Consider the following 27,552-nt stretch of genomic DNA (forward strand, 5'->3'; position numbering starts at 1 on the left):
TCAGAAACAAAATATGCATTTAGCTTAACAAGTAAAAAGAGGAATAGAACTGTTTCTCTACCCAGGAAACAAATGGAAATAAAGTAGGTATATATTTCAATCAGAAACATATTTCTATATGAAATACATTATGAAATACAATATAATATACAGCTATTTCCATTATCTAGATTATCAGTGCTATAATTTTTACAAACAACTAGAAATAATTCTGTAATTGTCAGACTTAGACTTTGCAAAAATTCAGTGTAAATGAACAATGTAAATGATAATTGAAGGCTTTTCCTGAAATGGAAATAGAAGATACCATTGCACACTTAAGTAAATTTCATACTATTCTTCCCTTTAACTTTGAAAACAGTGAAAAACAAATATTTTGACTTCTTTTGTCTAAGTGGCCTGAAGCATTCCTCCAAAACTAGTGCATTTTAATCTGAGTTTCCTTTCCCCCTAGATTTGATTTTCCAGGAGTTTATAATCCCTAACAGTTTAACCTACAGAAGAACTGTGTTTGTAATACCATGTCTTCATAGCTTTATTTCTGTTCTTTCCTCTTGCAGTTTCCATTATCCAAAGATAATGAAATTTCTCATTTTATTTCTCCAGAGAAGGGAAGGATCCTGGATCACAAAGACCTTCTGTGGTTTTTCGGGTAAGGATTACAACATGGGACTATAAAGGCAGGGTAGTGGTCTTTATAAAATCAGGATCAAACTTGCAACAGTCTTTACAAGAATAAAATGTCTTTCTTGGTGTTACATTCTGTAGTGTTACCTGCTAGACTGCAGATCAGACTTGCTTTGAAGTAGGTGTATGTAAAGTTTGCATGTGAGAGATCGAGTTAGTGACTGAAGGACGTCAACTGTAATATCAGTAACTGTAACAGAGGCCCTGATGAGCCTCTGTGAGAGCCTGACTTGCTCCTGCTAAGCAAGAGAGTTCTTAGATCAATGGCCCATGGAGCAGTGCGGAGACAGGCACAATGGGGTATTACACATATCTGTGGGGTTTTGTGCTGAAGCAACTTTCAGGTTTTTAAACAGCTTCCTAGGGATCCGTTGTAGTCTCGTGTGTGTTAAGAGCCCTTGGAGTTCAACTTGTACTCCAGCAATAGCATATAAACATCTTTTTGTGCTAGTCTGGGTTATTGGCTCAGTTGTAGGACAGTGAATTTTTGAAATTTATTGCTCACTAGATAGATAGTGTGTGGTACAATTTTCTTTCTATGCCTGATCTGTAGAGGGTGTATTTCTTTTACAGCCCTGTTCCCGGGAACTTGGCTCTTTTAACCCAGTCATTTACTCTCACATTGAGTTGCTTGAATCTTTGGCTGCTGCAGAAAATAGCACCTCTTACAAACCTTAGAAACTGTAATCCAAAAAAATAAAATTCACTAAGAAGGCTTAGTTTTTAAGATTTTCTCAAAATATAACTATGTTTTAAATTAGTTCCTTACAAATCTACATAAAAAATCTTACGTTATAGTACAGGTCGTTGAATTATTTACCTCTCATTATATATGATGATGCCATGATACTATGTCTGCAATATAAAATATGCCTAACACACTTGGTATTAATAAATTTTTTCAAGTCTAAAATATGTAAAGTTTTACTTAAGCTGGCTCTCACTATTGTTTTAGATCTAAGCCATCCATCTGACTGAATATCTCAGTAGCCACTGTCACGTATCAAGGCTCCCCATCGTTGCCAGTCCATTGCTTTGCTGCCAAAGTTGAACACTTTGGAGAGTGCAGTGGACTCAGCAGCACGGATCTGAAGCTGTGCAATGCAATTCTGCTTCAGTCAGCAGTGGAACTGGGTTTTGTTTGAGGCTGCATGCTGGTGGCACAGAAGACTTGATATTTGCACAACTTAATTTGAAAGAAAATGGTGCAAGTAGGCAGGTAAGTGGCACGCTACAGCGTGTCATAGAAACAAGGGGAAAAGTCTCTAAAAACCCCTTAGAATGGTTTTCAGATTTCATAATGTTTACCTTGGTATTTTTATGCAGATGTTGCTCACGAACCTCCTCTATATGAAAGAGAATTTATTGATAGTATAAAAATTACACATTTGTTATAGGTTGAGGATTTTGGGGGGTTGCTATGGTACTCATTTTTTTAATAAGTATAAAGTTTGGTAGGGTTTTATTGTAGTACATATATTTTCAGAAAAGAGCATATGTTTATGTATTGTGGCTTTTCTGTAGTTTCTCATTTAGTATTGCTACTTTCTCTTAGCATGAAGTAATTTATATTTTTACATCTGCTCAGAAGCTGAGTTGGATGAAATTCTAGAACAGTAATCGTTCATTGCATTTGCATCGGTATTAAGGTAAAGTACATTTTGGGATACCATTAGTGCAGGTTTGTTGTGACAGCAGTATAAAATGGCCAGGCTGCATAGCTTCACTGCCAAGTGAACGTCCATTTAAGTAGTGAAGGACCAGCTCTTGGAAGATTTAACCTAAAAGTAAACCTGACATAGTGCTGTGTGGCAAGGTGTTCACTCTTGGGACTTGGCTTCTCTTTGTAATAACTATATCTCTGTAACAGACAGATATTCCTGTGGTTGAAATAAGAGCCTCTCTACATATTAGAGAATATATATATTTTTTTACAGTTCGGTTGCCATATATACCTCTCTCCTTGCCTACAGGGTGAATCATGGTAACCTGCGAACATCAGGTATTTGGTCACCAAAGAGACCTATTGATGTGTTAAGTCAAAATGAGATGTATCATTTTCAATGGCAGGGTCCTGACCTGCAAGTTCAGGAGACGTTGTCCTGGCAGGCTGCGTGGTTATGTCTGAAGGGTAGTGCTGGTAGCACTGTGACTTCAGTGGTGCTCTCGTGGCACTTATTTGAAAACTAATGGATCCAATATCCCTACGGAGAGGTGAGAGACACGATAAGAGTGGTTCTGGCCATCAGCCCCACAGTCCTTCCCTGTTGCTGTTCCACAGCGCGTGGTCGCTGCAGCGCAGAGCAGTCCCTGGAGCGGGGAGCAGCCACGTGGCCCAGTTCACTGCCACTCACACCCCGAGGGACATGTGAGGCCCCGCTTTCCCTGCCATCCCCATGCCAAGGATGGTGTCTCCATTCTTTGTGCAGCTTATACTCCACGAGGCAGCCAGAATACTTGTATTTCTGTCTTACTCTATATTTAAAGGTGATAAACCAGGTTATGAACCTAAACAGGATTTATTTCTGTGAAATTCGCAGTGTTGCCGTCTCTGCTGATGTTGCACAGAAGACCGGTGAAGTCACTTGATCAGTTGTACAAGGACAAGTTCAAAGCCAACCCAAAGTAAGTGAATGCTTATATTGCTTCACTGTTTGACAAGTTCTGCAGTTTATCCCAACACAACCTGCCTTCCCAGCAGGCGGGAGGAGAACAGCGTGTGGGCAGGTGATCAGCTGGGGCTGCAAGGAAACTCAGCACCAGTTTGCCTGTTAGCACAGACGGGTGGAACACACTGGCCTCAGGGACCGTTTTCTTCCCTCACCGAGATTTTTGTGGAAATCAAAGGTACTGTTGAGTAAGACAGTCCGATTTTACGAGGATCCCCGAGCCCTGCCTCGCCTTCCTCCCTGGAACGAGGAAACGCTACTTGATGCCCGCGTTATTAAACAATATGCCTTTTACAAAGCCTCTGCCATCCCGTTACCTCAACGAACCGCCTTTGTGGCGAGCGCTGCGGGGACCGGGTTGCCAGTCCGGCTGGACCGTGGAGGGGGCGGCTACTCTAGAGAGTACGGTAGGGCGCGCCCCGCCCCCGTTGCCGGCAGCCGGGCCGGGGCTCGGCGGCCACGTCCCCACGCGGGGCCGGGCCGGGCCGGGCCGGGCGGGCGATGCCGGCGGCGGGCGGGCGGCCCGATCCCCCCCCGCCCCGCCATGCGGCTCTCCTGCAAGGTGGCGGCGGCGCTGCTGGGCCTCGGCAGCCTTCTGCTGCTCTATCTGCTGGCGGGCAGCGCCGCCGCACCGCCGCGACCGCCGCCCGCGCCCTCCGCCACCGCCCCGCTCGCCCGACGGCAGCCGCGGCTCGGGCGGAGCCCGCCGCGGAGGAGCCCCGCCGGGGGCAAACTCGCCAGCGCCAGGTAACGGCTCCGCCACCGCGCTCCCGCCCCACGCGTGACCGCCCCTGGGCCCTGCCCTCGACGGGATCCCTCCCTGCGGGTCCCCTCCGGCCCGGCCGCTGTCAGGCGTGCCCGGCCCCACGCGTCTCCGCGCCATCCCGCCCCGCGGGTCCCCTCTGCTGGGGCCGCTCGCTGGTGTCTCTTTGCTGCCTTCGGGCACTTCCCTTTCTCAGATCTTTTTCAGTGGTGGTTGGAAACCCTCGTGGCCAACAGCTTCGGTTGTAAAAGTATGAACTTTTTCCCGTGCGTGTTCACTTGGAGCCTAGCTCCCAGAGATGCCACGAAGTGCGTGGAGGTGTTACCTCCGCCTCTAGTCCTTGTCTCCGTGCAGGGCGATACCCGCTCTGCGTGCCTGGGCGAGAGCGGCCTCTGGAATAGCGGCTTTTACATTAGTTTTGGCCTTGTTTTTGAAGGCTGACGTGGAGAATGTGGTACTGGCTGGCTGGGGTCCGTGAGGAGCTGCTGTCAGTCTCGCAGGAGCTACACTTCTGCGAGTTTTTCATTAGTGCTGGAGGGAAAAGGGAAGGCAGCTGGCTGGTTCGGTGTGATACCACTGGGTTCCAAACTGCGAGGCACCAGCGGATTTTAAGCTCTTGAGCTTTTTGTTTTGAATGCTTTTTATATGTAAATTAATTTAGCAAAACTTTAAAAAAAGAGAGTTTGAAATCATGGAGTGCTGTTTTCCTTCTTGCAGCACCTTACAGGCACAAACTTTTTTAAAAACTGTAATTACTTCAGAAAAAGATACAGTCAGCATGCTTTCGGTGGGTGGAGGACTGTTTTCCCCTTTGCATTCCAACTACATGATGGTCAGTGTGACCTCATATATCTAATTAACTTGGTATGTCTTTGTGTCTTTGATTCATGATTTCACAGAGATGTTCTGAATGAAAGACTATTCCTGTTTCTTGAGCTCTTACTCCTTAACTTATTAAAGCAGTTGGTTTCTTACAAGCATTGTTACCCTACTGAATGCAAGAGATGTTTACCGTGGCTGAGAATGGATCATGTACAGAATTCAAATGCATGTATTAGAGTGGGATTATTTCCACTAGCAACTGTACCTCCTGAAGTCATTTTTCTTTAAGGCATATCTCTGCGATTATCATGGAAATCGAGAACACTACTGAAGGAAGGAGCCCAGAAACTATGAAACCACTAGAGAGTGTAAACAACTGTTCCATTTCAATGAGTTTTTCAGTCAGCATCTTCATGTTCCAAAATTTGACATTATCTAACTTTTCTGTTATTTATTGACTTTGCAAATACTTTTTACAAGGTCTGCAACACAACAAGAAAAAAAGAGAGGAATGCTGTATTTAAATCATGCCTTTTCCTCAGATGTTTTTTTTGTTTGGTTTTTTTGAGGGGGTTAGTTGTTGGGCTTTTCCTTCACATCTGCTGGCAGGGCATGATCCTGCACCATTGACACCAGCAGGAGTTTGTGTAACTGAGAAGCACAATTCTGTGCTTCTCTGTGGGTCCAGTTCTATCCTTTGCTGAAAGATCCTTTATTGTGTTAGTTATACTAAAACAAAATGTATTTAACTGAAGGTGTCCATAAAAAAATAATTTTTTGGGGTGGTACGTAATGTGGTCCAAGCTGAGGAGATGTCTGCCGCCTTGGAAAGGCAGAAGTACCCGCCAACGGGTGCCATTCTGGAATGAATCATGTCCACACACGCATGCTGAAGGCATCAGGTGGTGGAATCTGCTTAGTTTAAAAAGCCTGATCCAAGATGCACTGAAAGCAGTGCAAGGCTGTTTCCAGCAGGCTTGAATTTGGAGTGGAAGGAACAGACAATGATTTAACTAGTTATTAACTTCAGGAGTCAGCATTCCCATCGGTTTAATAGGCTTTGCTTATGCATGTGCTTATAGTAAAGCACATCCAATGTAACATGCTGAATTGGGGTTCTTACTACCTATTCATTCCTATAATATAAATAATTATTATTTTAGTCGCTCCTTATGAGCAAAGGAAAATATTTTTTCAAATTTGATGTGAGAGATTATATATGGTCTAACTGATTCCTCCAGGATAATAAAAAGTCTGATTAAGACTGTGTAAGATCCTGTGATCTGATCATAGTATATGTATTTACATGTAGACTGCGTGATTGATTCAAATAACCTTAGTGAGGTTTTGTCTATGTGAATGTAAAAAGTTGTTTTAATTCAGTTTTGCCAAGTTGATTTGTGTAGTTTCGTCACAAGTATGCAGGTTTTGGGCTGAACTCAGAAATAATCAAAGGCTTTATCTAGAGTGTGCATTTGCTTTGTAAGAATCAGTCATGTTGCGGGCAAGGTGAATTGTATTTTAACTGGGATTTTGTAATACCGCTTTCTGTAGTCACATGATAATAATAGAAGACATTAGTTTTGAAGTTTTAAGAAGTGTGAGTTTCTTCTAATGTAAAAGCGTAACTTAGTCACATATCATTAGCTGGCTGGTACCTAGCAAATGTTAGTAAATACGGTTATGTGACCTGCTTTGGCCATTAGATAATTTTGGCAAATCTAGATAAGCATTGCATTTAAGTTTCTGGTTAGCTTTGAAAACTGATTTTTGATGGTGGTTTTACTGATCCTTCCTCTTGGAGGTAACAAGTCCTATGCCTTCAGTAAGATTTTTTTCATATGAAGAATTGTAAGTATGTGCCAAACCAATGTGTGCAAAGTATCAAAAAGCAAAAGGGTTATTTCACATTTGAAGGGCAGATGTGACCACACTTTCTATTAAACCAGCGTGGCAAGGCTCAGGAAGTGAACCTTTGCCAGCACATTTAGTTCCCTGGAAGTAGCTTTTCCAAAGCGAAACATCTCTTATATGGCAACCTGTCAAGATACTTTTTCTCTTTGCAGCCTGTGTGCATACACATACAAGTTTGGCTAGAGTTTGATAGCCTGTAATAACATGCTGAAGGCCCAAATACCTCATGCTTGTCTAACAAAGAATCCACTTGAAAAAAGAACAAGATATAAACATCCATTCCGGTTTTGAGTGCTTTTCTCCCTTTTCTCTGAGTGGTAGAAGGAGATGGAAACTTCAACAATTTTTTGTTTGTCAGCAACTAGTCAGTTTTGTGCAACTGCATTAAAGTGAGAAAACTTTATTTGAAAGCATGTAGAGCATTTCTAATTCATATTTTAAAGCGTGTGAGAGAATGTGTTTCTTATAATGGAGCCACTGTTGGGACATTGACTCAGTGTTGACTGTCAGGAAAGGAGCCTATTTAGTGAATCACCAGTTTTGATACATTGCCTAAATCTAACCTTGTTTATGCTGCAAGACTAAATGAGATCATAATACGAAGGTTTCAAAAACTAACAACTATATTGCATTTTGTAAGAATCTGCATGCATTATCTTTCTCTCAGGAATAAATTTGAAGGCTTGAATAGATTAGCAGGCTCTGTAATGAGATGGGAATGCATTATTTTGAATGGATCTGGATTGATTTAGACAGGCTTTCAGTTAATTATGTTTGAGACACTTTGGCTGTGACTAATAAGAAAATTGCATGTAATCTAAACTTTAAGACCTAGAAATGTACACTATTGTGCTTGAGCACTCAGGCTTCTTCTGCGATGTCAGTACCCATGCCTGTCAGAAAAAAATATATGCAGTAAATAAAATACCACTGGGCAACTGGATAGGAGTTGGTCTGTATTGTTGGATGGCCTTTGGTATAAATGTTGTATCGTGCTACGTCTTACCAAGTCTGTCTTCATCTGTTTCAGAGGGATGTATTCTGCAAGTATTTTGTGATGCTTTCTGTAGTGCTTAATCTTAGGCAGCTTTAATTTTAAAGCCATATAATATTAGACTAGGAGAAAGGGAGAGCAGGAAGCCATTTTCTTTCAACAGATGGGTAAAACAGGGAACAGAGCAAGGAGTTTAATGTAATGTTATATTAGTTAGATTTGTAATATTTCGACAAGCTATATTTATGTACTGAAATTAGAAGAAGGATATCAAAGCAACAAAGACCTTGTGCATATAATTTCTTTATTTGTTCTTGTCAAACACATTAAACTTTAAGGCCCAGGTCTCTGTATTGTTTTAGATGCATTTAAACATTTACTTTAGGTCATAAAATCCAATTATAGGCTCTATCCATAAGCAATAAGTTAGACTATAAATGAATGAGTGCACGTATAAATGGGAGAAAGATTTGGCTAATAATAATTGCAGTACTCTGTGGATCTATGTGCATTTTAATGTGCTTAGAAGTCTCTTGGGGTAGGTAACTATTGCTACTGTAACAGCTGTTCCCATTTTACAGGTAGGACAACTAAAGCATAAAGAATTAATGACTCTCCCAAAGCTTTGCAGGGGCTGACTTACTGAAATAGAGCCAAAAACAGTGCTCACTTGCCCTTCAGCCACTACCTGAGTACTTCTTTATGTCAAAAGCCTATTAATGTCTTAGGTTGATAACCTAGCAAGATATTCTTTCTTGCTAGCCAGCTGTTTTTTGTTCTCTGTAACAAATTTTATCCTTTGTATTAACTTACTTCATCCTTTAAAACAAAGTATGCATCTTTTGTCTATTCCATCCTTGTGTTGTCTAGCAACATCTGAGCAGGCAGCATCTCAGAAAACTCTTAGCTTCCCAGTATGTTTGCATCAACCACTACCTGATAAACAAACATTTGCAATTAGAGGAGGAGATACACTGTATCAAATCAGGATTCAGTGTGTACCTTATATGACATTTCAGCTTAAAGAAGGCTGACCTACCCTGTAGAAATGAAGTAGCTGCTCCACAGGTATGAGCTAAGTTCTAACCTCCAGTTTCTCTCTTGACAACACATGGTGGAGGCCGCCTTGTCTTCGGCGAGGATCCAGATAAACCAGCAGAGCTGTTTATTCTGTGTGAGGCAGCAGCATCCTAGATGCTGTTGGTCAAACTGGAACTGTTTTGGTTTAAAGATGTTGGCAGTATCCTGCAGATCTTTAAGGAATATCCTTTCATCCAGATGTTATTTCTCCCTGTCCCTTCCGTTCATCCTTGCACTGTGTGTACATGCATGTATAAACAGGAGGGAAGGGGAGCTGTGATGTTCTTTGTTGTAATTTGTTTGTTTGCCTTCCTACCAGTTTGACTTTGCCTTTACACCTCCCTCTTTTCAGACTTCTGAAGAATAATAGTAATTTTGCAAAGGCTAAGCTACAGTTGCTGTTAAATGCATCCTGCTACAGCACTTCTTTATCTCCTTTCCAGCTCACCTTTGTTTTCACAAGTCCTCTTATTTTCCTTTTATACTTATAAAAAAGATGCCAAATGTTGTGTCCCAGTGTTCTTCTGTACCTTGTTGCTACTTTCCTCACTAACTGGTGCTCTCAGTGTCCTGGACAGCTACTGAGGTAGTTCAGATACTACCTCATGCTCCTTTTCTTGGCGATTTTTGTTTCTACTTAGGCCATTGCAGGCTGCTGAACATCTTCAGCCCAGACTTTTGTGATTCATAATTCCTCATCTCCAAGGCTCCGCTTTCTTCTCCACTCTCTGGGGCTTGGAGGGTGTCTGTGTTGTCTCTTGTTCATCCTTAGCTTCCGTGGGCTTACAGGGCATTCTGCTTTCATGTAGGGTTGCTTCTGCTGAGACTGTTTGTTGGAAGTGCTTGTCTACATATACAAGATTTTTCACTACAAAATAGCTGCGTAATGGAGAGTTCACCGGGGCTAAAATTTGCAAAGAAAAGCTTTGTGCTTTGGTGTTGGGTTTTGAAATGTTGCAATAAAAGCTTAGAGTTCCTCTCCCAGTGAATTCCATTGCCAGAAGCTATATCAAAGCAGTTCTCATCCTGCATATGGCTTGATTTAGAGACTCAATTAAGGAGAAACATTAAACAGATAGTGAGAAGGGGGGAAAAGGGGATCTGTGTGAGCAGCTAATTATTCACTTCAATAATTCAGTGGGTTTTACACTAATAGGTTGGAAAGTAAATACCACTTCACATAGATGTAGTATTCCATTATTTATACACTGATGAAATTGGGGTTTAATTAAGACTAAAGCCTAAGACTTTAAACCCTTAATGAAACATGTTGCTTCGTATAGTCAGTAAAGTACCATTGGCTGGTATTCCTTAACACAGAAGTGGATTTCTCTGTAGTATAGAGCATTGCTGTTACACAGAGCAGCATTTTAATGCCTGGAAAAAGATAATGACAGCTTTATTAACTGTCATTTTTGTCTTTATTTAGAACTTTTGTTTCTAATATTAACTTTACTGATTAATTCTATGTATGTAATTATGCGTGCTGAGAAGAGGCAGGGATTGATGTCCTCTGTTTAGTGATATGTCAAGACCTGGTAGTGGTCTATGATTAGCCTTTTGATCTCTCCTATAATGATTATGATGCTTGTGATTTAGTTGCTTTGTCAGCACACATCCATGTAACGGGGTATAAATGCGATCTGTGTTGGAACATGAATACGATACGGTAGAAGCATTCCTGGAGGATGTGATTTTACCTCCATACTGATGGGGGAAGGGCACACAAAACCAAAAGGTCATATTTTGAAAATGTCTCCAACTCCCCAAAAGAATTGATTTTCTGGCTCGCAAGTAGCTTCAATATGCTTTTTAGATGCAGATTCCCCTATAGTCTAGATGAAATTTATTTAAAGCTGACACAGATGGGTGCTAAGTGAAAACCCCATAGTTTGGCCCTTGACTGCTTGTGGAATATAGTCTGATTCATCTGGGACATGTGAATATGTTTGTTTTTAAAAATCTCTGTTTTAGCAAAATCTCAGGGATTCCATCGGGTGAAATGGAGAGCAGTCCTTTGAAACTATGCCAATTCCTTCAGGCCAGGATTAAGGCATGCATTTTTAACAGCAAAATTAATTAACTGTTAGAATAATTTACATATGGATGGAGTGGAATTTTTTTTTAAAGTATGGATGTCTTCTTCCAGTCTAGCCATTACGGCCCTGGTAATGAAGTTACTGGATGTAGTTCTGGGATCTGCATTGTGTTAGAAAGTTGGCTAGGTAGTAATAAGTTCTGGCTTCATAACCTCTAAGCTGGAAAAAAAAAAGCTATAATTTGCACAGAGCAAGTTGTTGTCTAGTTTGAGGTGCTATTGAATTAGTTTCAGCTGTGTATGTAGCACAGTGATTTATGCAAATTCAGAAATGTAGGAATAACCCGAAAATTGTTGTAATTTTAACACTCCTGATTTGTACCTTTGACAAAAATTGACATGCCACTTGCATGTTCTGTGGATATCTAATCAGAAAAAAGACTCCTGATCCCTTACAAAAGGAAGGGAAAGGGAAAAAAAAAACCTGATATCTGTGAATGCGGGATTCTCTTCATGTTTACCTCAGTATTTTTTATATGCCTATTATGAATTTTCAGGAAGCCTGGAGAACACAAACGTTCAAAAGAACCTTCATCTTTGCCATGCATGCATCTCGCAGTTGTGGCATGTGGGGACCGGCTGGAAGAGACGCTAATCATGCTGAAATCGGCAGTTCTCTTTAGCAACAGGAGGCTCTGCTTTCACATTTTTGCTGAGGATTCCCTTAAGCCTGAATTTGAGAAGAAGGTGAGTTTCTTTGTCATTTAATGAATGAGTTTTAAGTCACAAATCTCTGAGAAAAATTAAATTGACATCAACAAGTAGTAACTAAACACTTTTTTTACTGTATGTAGTTTATAAATTCTTTATGCAGGCATATTTCTTAAAAAAAAGCTATATAACATGTAGTTTCTAATTCCTCCCCCCATGTCTTTCAGTTAAAGGAATGGCCTTCCTCATATACAAAGAAGTTTGAATACAACATTTACCCAATAACCTTCTCAGTAGGAAATGCTCAGGAATGGAAAAAGTTATTCAAACCATGTGCTGCCCAGCGCCTTTTTCTTCCGGTAAGGCACCTGGATTTCTGAGTAGGTTGCTTCAGAAAAAGGTTAATTCCACAGAAAGGAGGATTTGCTGGTGTTAAGATTAAAACCATTTTCAGGCTGAAACATCTGCTTAACGATATTTTAGTCTGTGCTTTAGCCATTTAAAAAAAACAAAACAAAACAGAAATCCAGCCTCGCTTTTTCTCCCGCTAACAAAGGATGTGTGTTTCTTATTTGTCTCTAGTTCCATTAGCCTCTCGGACTCTTAAGACTCAGTGCGAGAGCTCTTTCAGGGTAGATGCTGCATGCCTTCCATAAATAACATTCTTTTCAGTGTGGAGTCATCATATCCTCTTTACCCACTGTCTCCCTTTCCATGTGTTAGCCCTTATAGCCCTTAGACTGATGCTTTCAGCAATCCCTTTTCCTTGAGTTTTATTTCTTTTTTCCAAGACTGTCATATTTGTCCTTAAGGTAATGATTCCAATGTACTCAAAGTCAGATTTCATGCAAGAGACCTGTGTATCCTGGGATCTTCAGGTTCACTGAAAATTTGCATTCTTTACTGCAACTACTTACTGTCATAAACTTTGAAAATATTTAAGGTTGCTGGAGAGAAGGAAGGTGTTGATAACAATTTTACATATGCAGAAATACCAGAAATTGAAAGAACTTCTGCATAAAGCAACTTCTGTGGAATTGAGAACATCTATCAAAAATATCTTTTGCATTGCTCTTGATTGGGGTGACTCCAATAAAGTTCACATGATCCAGATTTCTTCATTGCTGTCTTATGAGAAATGGCGGGGACAAAGAAATCTTTACTTTCTCAGACGGAAACAATCAGGAGACAGCTGCACGTCCAGATACGTAGACTATGAATACATATGTGAGAAAATATGTGCTGTCAGCAGTTAGGTTTATCTGCCGTTTAGAGGTAGACTATCAAATGCCCAAAGGCCAGATGGGCTGGAAGTAACTCCAACTTCAGCAGAGATCCTCTCTTCCCTGTGTAAATATTTATATCACCCAGAAAATAATCCCTAAGCGTTAGCTTTTTCAATATAGATTGTTTGTAAGGATGTACTCAAATGGGGTTATTTTCACTGAGTAAACACAATTCTCTGTTCCTCTTATTTCTGTGGTATTTTTTGTCACTTTTGTAGACTCTCATCACAGAAACAGTTTCGCTTTTATTTGTCATCACCCTTCTGATGACAGAAAAGGGTTATGTATTCATGCTGATTCCTTCGGGTTGGGCAGTGCTTTTTAGGTTCCTTTTTTATCACTCACATATTGCCGAAGTTCTCCAGTAACTTCTTGTAAGGAATATTAGACTGTCGTGTGTTGTCTTAGCAAAAGTAGGAGGCAACCTGAACTGTAAATGTTTGTTTGTTTCTCCCAAGTGCTCTTTGAGGCATTTGCAAAATGTGTGGTCAGGCTGAGGTTTATGGCTTTGAATAGGAGGAGTTGTCCAAGAGTAGTTGCAGCTGACACTAAGTTGATGTGGATATAGTAAAGAAAACAAGCTGTAGTAATAGCTGAGGTGGCAAGTGTCCAGTTGCACTTTGGTACTCAGGTTTGCAGACTGACAGAACCTTGGGCTGTTTCTGTGTAATTTCAGCCACCATTATTTTTTTCAGGGCTTGATAACTATGTTCTGATATCCCATTTGAATGAGACAGTGCTGTAGAAATCCAGTCTGCACACAGTGGGAGCAAAGGGTTTCTAGTGTTATTGTTTAGAGAACTATTTTGACTTTTATTTTAAATAAATACCAGCAGGATGTCGGTATCCTTTTTTTCTTATCCTTCCCTGTACTAAGCATTTTCCCCTGCAGTGGCATAAAATGCGACTGGATTTAGGGAGGACCCCAGGAGAGCTGTAGTTGAGTTTATCAGCTGTTTAGCTCTCAGTTGTGCAAATTGTCTTGCTCCTGATAATGCTAAGCCCGAGTGGAATGTGAGTCTTTGATTCACAAGTGCCTCTCCTGCCAAAGAAATCTCTCTTCTGCAGCACCAGCAGGCATGTGAAAGTGGACAGGAGGGTATGAGGAATGTGTTAAGGGAAAATTGTATAAGAATCTTTCAGTGGTTTTACTCGCTGATAAAACTGGAGCTCTGGGATGTGATCCTGCAGCTTGTAGTAATGAACTGTTTTGTCCTGGGTAAGAGGTTGATATACACATTCCCAACTTGTCGAATGTATTTGGGTTGCTAAAACATTAAGGAGGTTCACACAGCATCCTGCATTTTGTAGAGGCACTCTGTGACATCTGATCACGTTTGCCACTTATGCAGGGAAAGCAGATTGAGCCTCCGTGTAATCCCACAAGTCTAAATCTCTTGCTGCAGTCTACTACAGTAAAACTGTCAATGGAATTTGCAAAGACAGAATAAGGACGATGTGGATCTTTACATGAGCACAAAATGAAACTTTAAAAATAAGCTAGGAGGGTAATGCTCTCAGCAATCACTTGGAACTGTTCTGTTAAGACACCAGGTGAAAAACCCTCTTCTGGTCTCACGAATGTTGCATACCACGGAGCTGACTTGCAGCTGTTTCTGTATTGCTGGTTTGGAGCTACCAAAACAATCAGCTAAAGTATCATGAAATGCTTAAGGGATTTTTGGATGATTTTGGTTCTAATAGTAACTAACATTTAGAACCCTTCTCAAAACACTTAATCTACTTAAGAGCTTTTAAAGTAGATTAGCAATATCCCCATGCTATAGCTGTCCTCTTGAGTACACTGAAGTATCCAACCCAGTGTATCAGAGACAGCACTGGGAATAGATGCCAGGACCTTACCTAGACAAAAGTCTCCATCTCTGTTGTAACTTGAGTGAATTGCTTACTACAATTAAGTTTAGTAGCTCAGCTTTGTGGTAGTGCTACGTTAGCATCAAGATTTGTGATTTGTCCTTAATTTTGGATAAAGCTCTGATAAACTGCCATGATAGCCGTTGCAAACCATTAGGTAACACAGCTTCACAACACACCAATATGTGTTTACACAGTAGTGTGTTATTACTTGCCAACCTTGCTAACACAGAAGATCTATGGAGACAAGAGTTGTGAAATCAAATTACAGATAATTGAGTATTTAAGTGAAGTGTCAGGCTAAATATAGCCAGTTCTGTGCAGAACTTTTTCACAGATTTACTAAGAATGCTCTACATAGCTGCAAAAAAATCACACTTCTTAGAAGCTGTAAGCGCCTGTAGAGCGAGGAAGAAGACAAGCACAGTCAAGCCATATTCCTGACCATTCGTTTCAGAAATCACAGTCTGTCAGATATGTCTACATGGTTTGTGCTAGCAAGCGCGAGCTCAGACTACCAGACACAGTCTTGTGTTGCTTATGCTCCAGGTCAGATCCATGTAATTTTTAACCATCAGTCACGTCCCTCCAGTTAGCCCTCCCGGCACGGTCGGCACTGCCAACCCTCGCTCTGCAGCACCTGGTTCAGGCAGAGCAAGCTGGAGCAAGGTCTCTTGTACCAGGCTTGCCTTCCGGTACTCAGCTGCTTTTGACATTGAAAATCAGTGGTGTCAAAAATACATCATCTCCTTCTGTATGCTTTTGAATAAGCAGAAGCTAAATATTGTTTTAAGGGCTGTGTAAATCCTGAAATATTTATATTTTTTAAACTCTAGTTTGGGAACAGAGCTAACTGAAGTCTATGGGACATTGGAAATGCTGGAGTTATCTAAATTAAATTTATCCCTAATATAACTCCATTGAAATCCCGGGAGCTACGCAAGGAACACTTACAACCACAATTTCTGAAATTAAATTCCCCTACCCAAGGTGAAGTTAAATGCAGAGCCAGAAGGGGATGTCATCAATTCAAACTGAAGTGTAGGTTTTAAATAAGTATTAAAACTTCACACGTGAAAGAGAAAATTGTGAAGGGCTTAAAGGAAGCAGCGCAGCTTTTCTTTTAGCCTGTTGGGTGTCACTGCAGGACAACACCTTGGACACAGGAAGGGGAAGAATCTTTTGGCAAACCAGAAAGGAGAGCATGTGAATTCTGAGTGGAGGAATACAAGGCACAAAGTGTGGGGTCAAATGCTGGTAGGCACCCACTTCACAAAGATCTCCAATACCTGCTTGAATCCATTTGTATGTAGGAAAATTATGATGGTTCATGACTTCCACAGACTTAAATTTATGTGTGTGTTTAAGGTTGGTGAAAGAACAGTTTTCTGCTGGAAGAAGCAGTGCCCAGGCTGTCACTTATGCTTGACAGGAGTGTCTGTATGCACCCATTAAACTCCCCCCTAACCCTCTGCTGGAAAATGCCTGAACTTGTCGTTTTAGCAGGGCACCCTAAGGAAAAATCTTACCTGGTATACAGCGTGCTGTGCATCCCTCAGGCAAAATCTAATAGCTTCTGCTCTGTTTGTATTCATGTGTTAGCTCCTGTCTCAGACTAAATTTGGGGCATTTTTAAAAATTATTTTTATATTTTTATTTTATATGACTTCATATAGTAGATAGCCTGTTGAGCATGCTTAAAGATAATTTTTCCCCCCACTTGTTCAAATTCTTAATGTTGTTCACGCTCTTTCACAGGTAATCTTCAGTCACAGTATATTTCTGTTTATGTAAAAATCAATTTCTTTATTAGAATTTATGAAGTTACCTGCATAAATAGAAGAGTTTGTCATTGGTGTCATTGCAATTGGATAAGAGAGGGATTGTTCTGTTCCGCAATGTGGTGAAAATCAATAGGCTTTTGGATTTGCTTTTCAAAGAAAGAAAGAGAGAGAAATAAGGCTTTTGGCTGAAACCAAAGCAAGAAAATTTCAATCCTTCAGGAATTTTGGACAGTTTTAGCAAATAATGAAGAAGAGCAACAAGAATGAGTTGGAACTGATGGTCAACTTCAGCTAATGTTATTTATTACCTAACAAACAACCTTACAAACAGCTGATGCAAACAACAAGGGAGTTTTCTTGGACTGTTGAAGCACTATATATTTTGCCCTACTAAAATTAATAAATGAGCATGTAAGGATTTGGATAGCCACAAGGGGGAACATTGTCAACAAGAATAGATTAAAGATCCTGGATCTAATTTACAGTTTACACCCTTCTGACTTTAACTTTATTGTGGTTATTCTTGAGATAGAGTCCAATGACAGAGATCAGAATCTGACCTCGTAAGTATGACATATGACATTTCTATTTACCAAACAAATTTTGTTCTTCAGTAGGATGCAGCTACATTTTTGTGATCGATAGGGTTTTCTTAATTTAAGTGAAACATTTGTATATACTGAGTGTAAGACTCCTAAGTTGTAATAGGAAAAACAGTCATTAGAAAGGCATAAGGAAACCAAATGATACCAAATGGAGATGAAAAGTTTTCTGTTATAATAGCTTACCCTTTTTGTCTGTGGAGGAAGCTGTATGTTTCATCAGGGTATGCGCTAGCCAAGCCAACTGCAGGATCAGGATCCACATTAGTTTTTGGGACAGATTGTGAAAGCACCTTTCATACACACACAAAGTAGCAGATTCATAGGGTACAATATAGTGTATCATTTTCAGTAGTAATCCTTTCAGAAACCTTGCTATACCGTGTGCAAAAATTACGTGTTTTCTACAAATGGTTAATTATTTTTTTTGTACCACTTATAGATCTTTAAAAGAACTAACAAAACTATGTAAATATATATTCTTTGCATTTAATTTCAGAACTGATACTAAATATGCCTTGCAGTTGTTTGTTGGTTTTTGGTTGTTTTTTTTCTGTGAGTTTAGTGGATTACTATGTGGATTTTTTATATTACTACTTAGTGGATTTCAAATGAAGATTAGAATCCAACTTGTGTGGTCTGGTAGCTGTTGTGCTGTGCAATTTAAAAAAGCCCAAACAACAAATAGCAAGCCAATAACCCGATAACTGTTGTTCCTGTATGTAATTACATTTAGCTAATAAATCAATAACCTTTTTCAAATTATCGGTTTAAAATAAAAGTAACTTTTGCCCATAATCTTCCTTTTTGTTGTCTATTTGGTTTCTTTTTCATCTCTTCCTCTCCTCGCTCTACAAACCTAAAAGGTCATTTTAAAGGATGTGGACTCTCTCCTTTATGTGGACACTGATGTTCTCTTCCTGAGGCCCATCGACGACATCTGGCATATCCTGAAAGAGTTCAACTCAACACAGCTAGCTGCTATGGCCCCAGAACACGAAATACCAAAGATTGGCTGGTACAGTCGATTTGCGCGTCACCCTTATTATGGGACAACTGGAGTCAATTCTGGAGTGATGCTAATGAATTTAACACGGATACGCAACACTCAGTTCAAGGTGAGAAGAAATACAGCTGTTGCAGGAACTAGTGTTTTATGTATTTTTCACATCTTTTAAAACAGTATAAAATTATATAAAGTAAAAAAAAAAACAGTAAAAAATTATATAAAAGTATATTAAAAAATCTGAAAAATATAGAGTGTATATTTGGATACTAAAAGCAATTATAGTAAAAATTATTATTCAAACAAATAAAATTCCTCAAGAGGCTGGAGCACTGAGAACTTGTAGATGAAGCGATCTGTTAGCAGTAGTAAAATTGACTTCTTCAACATTTATTTTTCCCTTGAAAGATACATGAAAGAATAAGGATCTTCAGTGCAGTCACTGTGTTGTTTTAAAAGTTGGGAAGCTTGATGTAAATATCCAGAGAAACTGGTAATAGTTTGCATCTGCTGTAAATAGAATTTTGTATCCTGTTGCAGATCAAGTGACTCCATGAATTTTGATATAAATGAGGTGGGAACACTTTCTCTGACACCTCCCTTCTTTTGTGACTTGTAAAATATCTATTTGTTTCATTGAGCATGTATTCTTTAGCCTCTTTAAAAAATTTATTTACCCCAAGTAGTCTTGTTCCTCAGTCAAGGCCAGGAGTTCCTATAAAGGAACAGCTTGAGTAAAAAAAGCCCTTGCTCTTAATATCATAATTCCCAGGGAAGATCATTTTTAGTGTGCATTTTTCCTTGCTTTTATGCCTCAGTTTTCACCTTGTCCCTGCATTTTTGCATTTTTCCACTTTTTCTCCCTCCTGTTGCTCAGAATAGGAAGATTGTGAATAGCAGGAGCTGACATCACAGCTGAACCCGGGAGACCTTGCTTTCCTGTTTAGATAAACAATAGCATGGTCAGCTTTGCTCTTCCAGCCCTGTCCGGGTCTAGCATTTCCTGGCAGTTCTTCATTTTTCATCTAAGTATCTGTCATGGCTTCGCAGACTCACAAATATGTGGGTGCCACACTGTGAGTCATATATCACATCACTGTTCACTCACTGCTTCTGTTTTTCTGTCCTGCAGAACAGCATGATACCGAGCGGTTTGACTTGGGAGGAAATGTTATACCCGTTATACCAAAAGTACAAAAATTACATTACATGGGGAGATCAGGATTTACTAAATATAATTTTTTACTTTAACCCGGGTAAGTAATGATTTTTGGAGTCATGGTTATCTGTGTTAAGAAAATCTTTTTGAACTTGAAAATTTTTTAAAAAGTGCTATTTGTTATTTAGGATATGTGTAACATACTCTGGCATGAAGTGCACCTAGGATTTACAACCTATGACAGTAGGGGGCTCGGACTTGGTTCCATTGAATATGTAAATCTGTTTTCTGGAGATTCTGAGAAAATAAGGCAGTATAACATTAATGATCAAATGCAGGAATGAAGTTCAAGTTGTACGCGTGCTTAAGAGTGTCACTGGACCGGGGCCTAGTTGAAAAATATTTTTGTTTCAGATGTTTATCTGAATGTAAAATTGCCAAACTTTCTTCAAAGCTATGCTCTATTTTTCTGAAATTCAGATGTATATTTATGCAAACAAGTAACAATGCTAATATAAACAGAAGATGGACACAGCCATTGAAATAATCTCCTCTGAAACTGTTGCCTTCCCTACTTTCACTCCTTCACTAAAAGTTACTTTTTGAGAAAGGTGCTTCCAGCCTTTCAGCTGCATGATCCAGCCTCAGCAGGCACCAGGACGGTCACGTCTATATTCTGCTGCTTAGATTTGTGCATTTTCTGCTCTTCTGTATTCTGCTTGCTCTGGGACTCTGAAGAGCTGTGGAGGACTTCAGGTCTCTCAAAACCTTATTCTCAGAGAACAGATGGCAAAACCCACCTGTCCTAGTGTGGACCAGCATCACCATTATGTATGACCAGTACATACTTGTCAATCCAGCAAAATGTCATATCTGATTCCCGCCTGTCACTCTTGCACAATGCCTCCATAAACAGCTTATAACATTTTTGTGTTGTCCTTTGTTTCCTCATGAATTGGAGTCATGTTCTCATGAGTGGGTATTTCCAAGAACTGACAATTTTAGGCATCTTTATTTTAAAAGGGTGTGACTTTTTCCACAAGTGCTGAGACAGTTTCTGGAAGTTCAGCCCCTTGTAAGTATTTTGCACTGATCACACAGAAATGACTTCAGGCACTTCCAAGAACAGTAACATCTACCATAGTACGTGCTTCCCAAAGAAAGTGAGAACCTTATTTCATGGTTCTGAGTATGCTGAGTATCCATTCTTATTTGCTTTTCCTTGTTTCCTATGCGACCTTGTATTCCCTCAAGCCATCTTAAGAACAGAATAAGTCTGGATTTATTTTTATTTATTCTGTTCCCTTTTCTTTTTCTCTAAGGAGTCATAGGGTAGGTAATTGGATATACCCAAATCCAGGCAAATAAAAAGAGAGAGCAAAAGCAAAGCAATAAGCTAACATCTGTTTACTGCAGACAGATGTCAAACATCAGTGTGTCCCTCATACACCATGTATTACCCTGAATCCTAGTGAAAAAAATGAAGTGGAAGAAATCTTCATTATGAAATCATAAATAATTTCCAAAAAGAAATGAATGTTATGGGAATAGGGTCTGCTGGAGGAAGAAAAAGATGAAGCCAGATTAGTTGTGAAGTCAAACTCAAGCTGCTAACTTAAGTGTGGAGGAAAAAAACAAAGATTGCAAAAATATTTTAATTTTGTGATGAGAGCATTCTCTATCAAATCCACATGTTGAGCCTCTTCTGCACCATAGTCTGTCTTTTCCTTCTAACTGGTAAATAATTTTTTACGAATTACGTAACATCAGTCTGCACAAGAAAAGAAAACAAAGGAACTGGATACAATTAAAGGAGAAGACAAGACTTTGACAAGGTTTTAAACTGCTGGATTGTTGAGACTGGCCTGGGAAGGAATCAGTCAAGACCGCTGCAGGTGGCTTTTTATAGATGCAGTGCATTGGCTTAAAAATACACAGAACTGTCTTACCTGGGGCCAGAAGAGATGCAGCTTTTTCCCATCTCCGAAGGCCGTTCTGATGATTAATGGATCTGAAGGCTCGCAGAGCAGCTGGAGTTTGAGTCCAGCTGTGACAGCAAAAAATGCGTAAGAGAGTCGTGGTAAGAAGATCAAGAATGCTCAAGTGACATGTACAAAAGCTAATAAGCACCTGACAACATCCTCTCCCTGTAGTGACCTGCTGAGGAGCTGTGCTGGCAAACATCTGTTCAGGGTTACTGAAAGGATCCCCGTTAACTGAAACAGGGTTTGGATCAGGCGTTCCAGCTCTTCCTGTCCTTTCAGCAACACTGGGGAGCAATTCTGAACGTGTGATAGGTCAGACCGCATGGATACCACTTACAATCTACCCTTTCCTGAGCAGTCTCCTGCTAGAGAGGGCTTGAGGCTCCTACTTCTTCAAGACCCGCATAGGACCAGCTGCAGGCTTCCTGGGAAGCTAAGAAAGGCCAAGTGATGAATTCAATTTGCAGTGCTTCTGACATGACCTGCTGGCATAGTGCAATGATTTGTTTTACTCCATTTCTGAAGCAAAAAGGTCACAGGGATTGGCATGATTTATTATACGCATGTTGCAGATGCTGTGGGTGCATAGAGAAAGTTTGAAAAAAAAAAAAAAGGCTCAGTAGGAGAAAGGAGGTTACAAACCCTTTTGAGAAATTAGGCTCATCTGTAAATAACCTGGACCTGTGAAATTAATGGATGACAACTCTTAGAGGAACTGTGCGTAAAATACACTACTTCTTACACTCTGCTGTATCACAGTGTAATGAATTGTCACAGCCCCAATGAAAGCTTCAGCAGCAAACACTGGATATACTTTGCAAGCTTTCCCATGCTGTCTCCAGAAGGATTCTGGATTTTGCGTAGCCCTCACTGCTGTGTGTGCTTCCCTAATCATTTCTGTAACTCCGGAAATTTCTTACTAGGGCAGAGGACCCTGGATAGTGCCAGCTGGTGCATGCTTTCTTGGTTTGATTCTGTCACTTCTAGCTTTGTAAAATGCTCTCTTGGTTTATGTTTGCAGCCAGGCTTTCTGTTGCCCTCTCTTTCTGTTAGTTCAGGTCTAGCACTGCTGAGATATGTACAGTCATCCCCTGAGGAAAGGAAGTTTCTGTGTCTAGCTGCTGCTTGGGATATTTGAAAAAGAAGTAACCAAATTTTTTTCTGATCATCAGTCCCAGCTTTTTCAGAGAAACATGGTTTAATTTGTTGTAACTCTTGTTTGACGTGTCTTTTTTTCTCCCTCCTCTCCCCATCTCCCCTTACCAACATTGGCAGAGTGTCTCTATGTGTTTCCATGTCAGTGGAACTACCGGCCTGACCACTGTATGTACGGAAGCAACTGTAAAGGTGCAGAAGAAGAAGGTGTCTCTATTCTGCATGGAAATAGAGGTGTCTACCATGACGACAAACAGCCTACATTCAAGGCACTCTATGAAGTGATACGTGATGTAAGTCTTCTGTCTCAATAGAGGCAGTCCTTTTATTTCAATGCAGATTACTGCTTTAACCACGTTGCTTAGACTGCTATCCCAGCAAATCAGGCTGAGCGTAGCTGTGCTTTAGGTATACCTCTCAGACACAAAATAACAAGGTTGCTTTGGCCTCTCCTCTCTTACTCCAGGCATGTATTTGAGATAATTTAAATGATCCTCCTTCATATTGTAGTAAAATTCTAATCAAAAAGGCTGATAAATTGCTTTTCTATAATACTGGAGGTGGAAAAAAGTCTTTGAGTAGAGTTCTTCCATGTGGTACTGCAGCTCTTGTCCATAAATACCCAATGAAAGCTTGTCCTTCCTGAGCACCTGGAGCCTCTGGGTACATGGAAGGCAGAAGCTTGCATACAGACACAGGTCCATATTTCCACTTTGAATGTTGTATGTGTACACGTCTGCTCTCTAAAATATCTGTTTTGTTAAAATATCCCTATGTTAGTAAATCTCCTTTAAATACAGACTCTAGAAATACAGTTTCTGGGAAGTTGGCTGTTTCAGGTAATACACCCAGACAAACTTTTCTGAAAGCAAGCATTCCCAAGCAGGCCAGTGGTTGAAGTTGATAGGCTTCGATGACACTCTGGGAAGGTGAGGGATGAGTCATTGCCTGCCTATATAAGGTTTTATCTTACAGAAACTTCTAAAATGCCCTTTTGTAACAAGTGAAAACTAATAGTTATTTTTTCTTTTCTTTAGTTTCCATTTGAAGACAATCTCTTCCAGTCTTTGTACTACCCTCTGCAGTCTAAGTTTCTGGATACGGTGCACACTTTATGTGGGAGAATTCCACAAGTATTTTTGAAGCAAATTGAGAAAACTATGAAGAAGGTGTATGAAAATCGGGTCATTGTCTACTTGGGGGCCAACCACAGATACTAAATGTAGCTATATTTTTACAGAGTTTTTAATTCTTGCACCCGATCTCATGAAGCATGTAAATGAAGAGTATGAACTCCTTTACTGAAACTCAGAATTAAAATATTTTCCTTATCCAATTTCCTAATAACCTCTGCAATTACAAAAACAGAGGAAATCGTAGAAGTCTACCTAAACTCTCCTTTCTTAGGCCTTTTGTTCTCTTCCTACATTTACTCTTGGTTGTAACAGGGCGAGTTGATAATTCACTTTTATTTGACAAGTTTAGTTTGGTTATTTGTTTAATTACAGCTGTATTCACTGTAACGTTTTCTGAAGTTGTGCAAAAGCTTGTACTGATCTTAGGCTTGACAAAGAAGCTATGGTTTGAGCTATGTAACATATAGGGAATATAACTCTTGAAATGTTAGGGCAAATATTCTTGATTGTCATGAGGACACTGAATTACAGAAACGATCACTCTTGTGATAGGATGAGTTAAAATTTACTATAGTAAAGGGAAAGTATTTGCTTAAAATTGCACTTCTGTCTGAAGGTATGTTACTTGCTATTCTTCAGATGTAGGACCTAAGATTTCTCTTACTTAAAAAGATTAGGGGAATAGAAGTGCCTATTTACTTTCTATTTTATAGCACTTTTGGTGGAGTGATTGTCATTTTTCCCCTCTGCTCTTCCATAGTTTCATGAAGGCTTCTCATGAAGGAATTATAAGGAAAATAATTACAGCATAAATAGGAAAACAGCGTACAAGAAATGGGAGGGGGATGCGGTAGAGCTGTGGCACCTGCACAGCTAATGGAGAACAGAAAGAGAATCCTTGCTTGCATGGAGTACAGTCATGGTCTTCCCCTCCAGCCTCTTACAGTTTTAAGAATGTATTCCCTAACTTGGTAATACTAATTACATTAGATACAGTCTGAGAATATGGTGAGTGAAGAATACAAAACCAGGTACTATTGATCTGTTTTCCTGTTTAACTAATCTTCTTTAATTGCTATTTGCTGCACAGTAACAATGGTAGGCCACCGAAACCATTCTTCCATCCCTGTGTTGGGAGACTGAGAATGCTGCCTCTGACCCCCATTTTCTGCTTCGCCAGAAACCCAGGGCATAGAAATGTGTTTCTGCCTGGCACTGCCATTCCTGGAAGTAGAGAGTTTCATGCTAGGATCATAACAAATGGCCTCAAAGTGAAAGAGGATACAAGATGGATTTGATGTTTATTTAAAATACTTCATTTAGCTTAGATTTCGAAAGTATGATGTTCGTCTTAGGATATGCACAGACAAGACCTTATTAAAACTCAGCAGTAGCTGAAAGGTGCTTGGGACAAGTCACTGGGGAGCTGGAAGTGAGGACACTCTTAAAGAGCAGTGATACAAGAGCAGACTCCCAGAGGGCATTTTCTGAGTATAAACCCTGAGGGGTGTGTGTAGGTGAGTGCTTAAAGAAAACAGCAGAGAAAATCATCTTACTTTTCAAGTCTGTTTGGCAAAAAAAAATTAGGCATTACTTGGAACTACTCCCTTTTATATCTAATAGGCAAAGTAGGAGAGGGGTGAGGAGGGTGAGATACGTGAAGCTTTTCTCTAATGCAAGGAAAACTGATACAGATTGTAGATCTTGTACATGTAACATTTATTAGAGAGAAATACTTGGGGTGTGTGGATGAGGGAAAGGATGTTGCCTAAGTTAAAAAGTAGGATTTCTGAAGAATTACAGTTTGGGGGGTTTCTACCCCGTCCAGTCAGGACTGATGCACAGTTTCATAAGAATACCGTCTCCCAGAGAAGGTCCTTTTAGCTTGCACGTTCCTCTCTGCTTGTGTGGCAGCTCATGAGAGGAGGGGAAATACAGGCCTTGCTGGCGTCTCAGGCTGCCAGATAAACAGGCTGTACACGGGATGAAGTGCTGACGAACTTTTTCCAAACACTAGAGTGTGAAAACGTCTGTGACACATCCGTAAGTGTGCTGTGTGAATGACACGACATGGCAAACAGCATCGCTACAGAGTCATCTGAGAAGAGGAGGTGTTAAGAGAGAGGCTTGGAGTAAGGGGCATACGGTCTTGGTCCTGGCGAATTCACTGCTGGTCTGTGCTCACAGGCGTGACAAACACAAACGTCTGTTGTTTGCGCCTCTATGTGCTGCAAATTCTGATCAACTTGTGTGTGTTTCTGACTCAGATCTGTGGCCTTTGCCACAGAAGCATAACTCAACATGCAAAGGACAGAGGCAACTCTGCATCTATTTTGATTGAAAGCCTGAGACCCAGAAAAGCATTTAAACTTAAGTATAGATGTTACAGTCTTTTGCAACTTGCCTTAGTATATTCTACTTTAACTGAAGTTTTAGTTGCCACTTTAAAAGAACAGTACATTTGTAAATACAGAGAAAAATTTGGAAATGTAACCCAAATGAATCTTGAAGACTTCAGAGCCAGAGGGCAATGAAAGGAAAAATTCAGCAGGCTGTTTTAAAAAGTTTAATATAACGTAAACCTAACATATGGCAGGTAAACCTTTTAGGCTAGCAATAGTGAGAACTTGTAAAAGATATTAGCTTGCTTTTTGATCCTTATTTTCAAGTATCAGGGTAAGGCTGACTGTTGGTCAAATGAGGATAGATGAGGCGCATGCTGGGCTCTCTGAATTCCTCATTTCTACGGTATCTACAAGCCACAGAAAGTTGCAGAGCAAAAGTCTTGTTCCCCAGACAGTCGCGACTCTGGTGCTAAAGCCTCTGAAGTTTAGGAGGCTGCGATTGTGTAAGCTGTGATTCAACAGAACCCTGCAACTATGGGCACATTCAAATGAAGGAAAAGAATTCATTACAAAACAAAGGCATTATTGCATATAAAATGATTAGAGATTGAAACAGTGCTTTTTATGTTTACAGGAGGTGCTACGTTATGTTTAGAAAGAACCGTGTTGTGTTCTCAACAGCTATTAAAAATATGAAGTATATGCTTTAACATGAAGACTTTTGTTAATGTAATATCAACTTGCAGGAAGAATGGGGAAGGTTCCCCCCTGCTGGGCTTTTTCTGAGAAAAAAAGCTATAATTTGAGCTCTCCAAAGTGTTTTAAAACAATTATGTAGCTTTGATTTTTTTTGTTGTTAGAAGTATTAATTTATATTTTATTACAGCTTCCAAAACAATGTTATATTTTGGTTTTAACAGTAGTGGATTCTAGTATTAACCTTGTTTAGAAAACAGTTCTCATTCATTTTGTATTTCATACTTGTGGCTAATTCCTTGTTTATTAGCCTTCATTTATTTTAATAATGGGATGTGTAAATACTTATATAGACTTTTGTATGCTCATTTCCCCTTCCTCTCATGTATTTTAGTTATTTCCAAGGGTATAATGTAACCAAAAGACCTTTGCTAATGTAACACCTTGAGCAGCGTCATCGTAACATAGTGTGGAAATGAAGATAGTTTTCTTTAAACGAACAGAAACTCCAGCACACAGAATGTATTGGTAACAAAGGAAAAGAATCACCTTTGGCACCACGGCAGAAAGAGCAGAGTACAGCCCAGAGAACTGGGCCCGGGTTATTTGAACGTAAGCCCTAGCCCAGCAAATGTTGGATACTCCGAATTTTGCCTGGGTAGTCAGTAGGCTTATATGCAATGCATAAAGTTAAGCATGTAACCAAGTCCTTGCTGTATCAGCGTCAAATATTCAGGTTTTAAATTTGCTATATTTTACTTGAACTTGCTGAAGATAGATAAACAGGGGTTTTATATTAAGAGCTGCTGAGCACCTCCTTTTAGCCCAAAGCCTTTTAAGAAAGT

At 40.0% G+C, this 27,552-nt stretch overlaps 1 protein-coding gene across 1 annotated transcript; it reads left to right on the forward strand.

The window, feature by feature from the left end:
• Window positions 1-3,806: 3,806 nt before the first annotated feature.
• On the forward strand, window positions 3,807-26,551 carry GXYLT2 (glucoside xylosyltransferase 2). Its single transcript, XM_074602900.1, has 7 exons — window positions 3,807-4,103; window positions 11,525-11,714; window positions 11,906-12,037; window positions 18,092-18,343; window positions 19,364-19,487; window positions 22,651-22,823; window positions 23,568-26,551. The coding sequence occupies exons 1-7, from the start codon at window positions 3,901-3,903 to the stop codon at window positions 23,748-23,750; spliced, it is 1,257 nt and encodes a 418-aa protein (XP_074459001.1). The 5' UTR covers window positions 3,807-3,900; the 3' UTR covers window positions 23,751-26,551.
• The last annotated feature ends 1,001 nt before the right edge of the window (window positions 26,552-27,552 follow it).

This window comes from Larus michahellis, chromosome 10 (assembly GCF_964199755.1).
Source record: "Larus michahellis chromosome 10, bLarMic1.1, whole genome shotgun sequence".
In the NCBI taxonomy this organism is placed as follows: Eukaryota; Metazoa; Chordata; class Aves; order Charadriiformes; family Laridae; genus Larus; species Larus michahellis.